General features: G+C 33.6%; 1 protein-coding gene across 1 annotated transcript; it reads right to left on the bottom strand.

The window, feature by feature from the left end:
* Window positions 1-2,232: 2,232 nt before the first annotated feature.
* LOC124931968 (protein FAR1-RELATED SEQUENCE 1-like) lies at window positions 2,233-3,152 on the bottom strand. Its single transcript, XM_047472563.1, has 2 exons — window positions 2,598-3,152; window positions 2,233-2,415 (listed from the first exon to the last, which is right to left on the bottom strand). Exons 1-2 carry the CDS (start codon window positions 3,150-3,152, stop codon window positions 2,233-2,235), a joined length of 738 nt encoding a protein of 245 aa, XP_047328519.1.
* Window positions 3,153-3,743: the final 591 nt, after the last annotated feature.

Genomic DNA, 3,743 nt, shown 5'->3' with positions numbered 1-3,743 from the left:
AATAAGAGGAGGGAGAAATTAAATAACAAGAAATTATTTTAATTATTATTATATTTTTATTTATTTATTAATTCTACCTGTCAACCCACCCACGTAGGCATCGCTCTCTCAGTCGCTCTCTCACGCGCTCTCTATCATTCCTCTTATTAGAGATAGATATTATTTGAAAGAGGGATGATACAAGAAGCGAATGGGGGGAACGAAATGGGGAGCGAAGCCACCTAGCATGACAGGTAGGTCAAATTTTAATTAATTTTTTTTTCCACGTAGGATAATACCCCTCAATTTAAACTCCTCTCATTTTCTCTCAACCATTCTCTTTCTTCAATCTGAAAACGCTCAAAATTCTCTAAACATCCATCTCTTCAAACACTCACTCCGATTTCTGATCAATCTTCAATCTATCTCCTCCGCTAAAAATCACTTTCATTTCTGATTAACAACCTTCTCTTCGATCTTCATTCTATCTCCGCTAAACTCACTACCATTTCCGCTCAAACCCACTCTCAAATCCGTTTAAACCCTAGCCTAAGTATCCGCTCAAACTCTAACCCTAAATATCCGCTTAAACTCTAACCCTAAATATCCGCTCAAATGGAATCCGCTCAAACAATGACAGAGAAGAACAAAAACACTTTAGGTAAAAGGAAAAAGCCAGATAGAGATGCAGTGTTAACTTCAGATAGAGCTGAAAGGTAAGTTATCATTGTTGCACTATTTCATTTATTGTGTCCCCTGTTCATTGTGGATCTATTGCAGCGTTAACTGTCTCCTCTTGTTTAATCTTCATTGAATCTGTTCTTTATTTTATGGTATATGATTAACTGTCGATATATCTATATCATTTTATGAAGCAGAAGTATTAGGAAATGATTAACTCTTTGTTTATGAAGTAGAGGTATATGATTAAATCTTTGAAATTTAGGTGAGTGGTATTAGGAAATGGAGAAGATAATAGAGTTATGATTAAAGCAGTTGTTATGAAATAAGAAATGAAGAAAGACAGTTGATAAATATTAAGCTTAAATTGTTAATATTGTATTGTCTTGTGTGTTAGACTATGTTGTCCTGTGTGTTAGACTTTGTTGTCCTGTGTGTTAGACTATGTTGTCCCGTGTCTTACATTAAACTATGTTGTCCTATGTTGTTACGGTGTGTTGTCACTATACTATGTTAACTTTATGTTGCTGTGATATTTGGATGCAGATTTTTCTACCCATAGGTTATGATTCTCATTTTTATTTGGTCGTTTACAATACGAAGTCGAACACAATGGATATCATTGACAATAGGTCACTCCCGAAGGGTATAGATATGGGTTCAAAGTACGCAGTATTGAAGACTATTGGATGCAAGTTTTTGAACTTTGTTGCGGATATGAAGTTGAGCATTTTTGACACACTCTTTATATGCGTTGCGAGGCTATTGAAAATGACCTGGCAAGACGCAGGGAACTATAAGGATTGTGGAGTATTCTGTATGCTGCACATGGAGACATACAAGGGAGATCCTAAGTGGACTTGTGGCATAACCCTCGAAAATGCGAGCAAGAATATTCATTGTCTACGAATCCAATACCTATCGAGGATTCTACAATCCGATTCTAACATTTATCGGATGAACTTAAAATACAAGACCAGAAAGTTGTACAAAACCAAATTATTCGAAACAGTAATGTAATGGTTTTATGTTAGTATAATTAAAACATTTACTTTTTGAATAGTTCAGTTTTATTATTATTATGATTAAAAGTAGTAGTTAAATGGTGAATGAATACATACATGACGATTCTGGATATATTTTGCAGTATATCATTTCATTTCAAAATAAGAAACATTTCATTTCAAAGTAGCAGTATATGTTGTAGAAATATAACATTTATGTACTCAGGACAACATAATAATAAACACAGGACAACATAGTACAAAATACAGGACAACATAGTATAAGACACAGGACAACACCGTTATGAATATGGGACAACATAACAACATAGTATTGGTTTCTAGAACCGTTATAATTTTTGACATTAACGCTATTTCTAGAACTTGGTTTCTTCTTTTCTTTCTAAATGTAAAGTAATGATTTATTAAATTTCATTCATAAAGTAATGAATATAACATTTCTGTAATTGTTTTATTTTTCAATTAAATCGAAGTTAAAAAACAATTAAAACGAGAAATATATTATCCAAAACAAAGTTATCATTGGGAAACATATTATTAAGCAAAGTTATCTTCTGATGTTGTCCCCACATGAATTATCTTTGGGAAACATATAATCAGATACATGATGTAATTGACCCGACAACAATGAAGTAAATGATAGTTGAGTCGAGACTGGATGGGCGGTGAAGTGTTGATTCCATTCCTCTTGCGTTGATATTAGAGAAGGATTACTTGTTGCGGTAGTATCCTAAAACAAAATAACAAACAAAGTATTAAAACATAGTGTAAAAAATAGGACAAGATAATGTAATACATAGGACAAGATAGTGTAATACATAAGATAACATAGTGTAATACACGGGACAACATGATGTAATACACGGGACAACATGGTATTGGACATAGGACGAAATAATTGTTGACACTAACCTTATTTCTAGGAACTGATTTCTTCATTGCTTTCTCAATGGAAGACTGTTTCCGTTTTGTGGGTGGTCTCCCTCGAGCTCTTACCTTGACGGGCGAGTGGATAACTTTTTTGGTTAGTTCGGAATCCGTCGTACAATTTGGAGATATCTTGAACTTTTCTTTCATATCTTTCATCACTTCATCTAAAGCAGAACAATTAACTTGGGATTTGGATGCAAGTTGTTGAACCTCTAACATGATGGGAGTTAGATAGTTGTACCGATTTCTTTCAATTTCACACACATCCGAATCATAGATGTTGGTGAATATTTGGTAACCTCTCTTCAAGTCTTTACGCCAACGGTCCAATATATAATATGCTGGCACCTGGTTCACTTTCATTCTATTCAAAACAGCCAATATATGCCTACAAAGCAGTCCTCTAAACTCAAACATTTGACATTGACATTTCAAAGTAACCAACACCGAGTTGTACTGTACTTTGTAGGAAAAATCACGCAAATGTTCTCCATTAATTCCAAGACACGGGACAACATAGTTTAAGACACGGGACATCATAGTATAAAACACGGGACAACATAAAACAAAACAGAGGACAACACAAGCCAACAAAAATATTAACAGTTTTACACAGGTTTTTAAAAACAACAGAATATTAACAGTCTAACTACATAAACAACAAAAAGATATACCTATTTATGTCCCCAATTGTTGGTAGGTTATTTTCAGAAATGAACGACATCCCAACATTGGGAATTTTGTCTTCGGTACATGGTGATGATGGTTCATCCATAGGGCTATATAAGACAAAAAAGAGAAATCAGCACAAAGAATACATGAACAACATATTACAGTAATACATGACAACATATTTAATAAAATGCAGGAAGACATATTGGATAAAACGCATTAAAACGAAAAAAAAATATAGTTTAAAACACAGAACAACATATTACAATAACACAAATGACATCAGGATATTAACATTTAGAACAACTTCAATATTTACACGGGACAACATAGTTTAAGACACGGGACATCATAGTTTAAGACACGGGACATCATAGTTTAAGACACGGGACAACATAGAAAAAATAGAGGACAACACAAGCCAAAAAATATATTAACAGTTTTATACAGGTTCTG

The sequence above is a fragment of the Impatiens glandulifera genome, chromosome 1, assembly GCF_907164915.1.
Source record: "Impatiens glandulifera chromosome 1, dImpGla2.1, whole genome shotgun sequence".
NCBI lineage: Eukaryota > Viridiplantae > Streptophyta > Magnoliopsida > Ericales > Balsaminaceae > Impatiens > Impatiens glandulifera.
The sequence above is the reverse complement of the archived record's forward strand: the minus strand, read 5'-3'. Positions and strand labels throughout refer to the sequence as shown.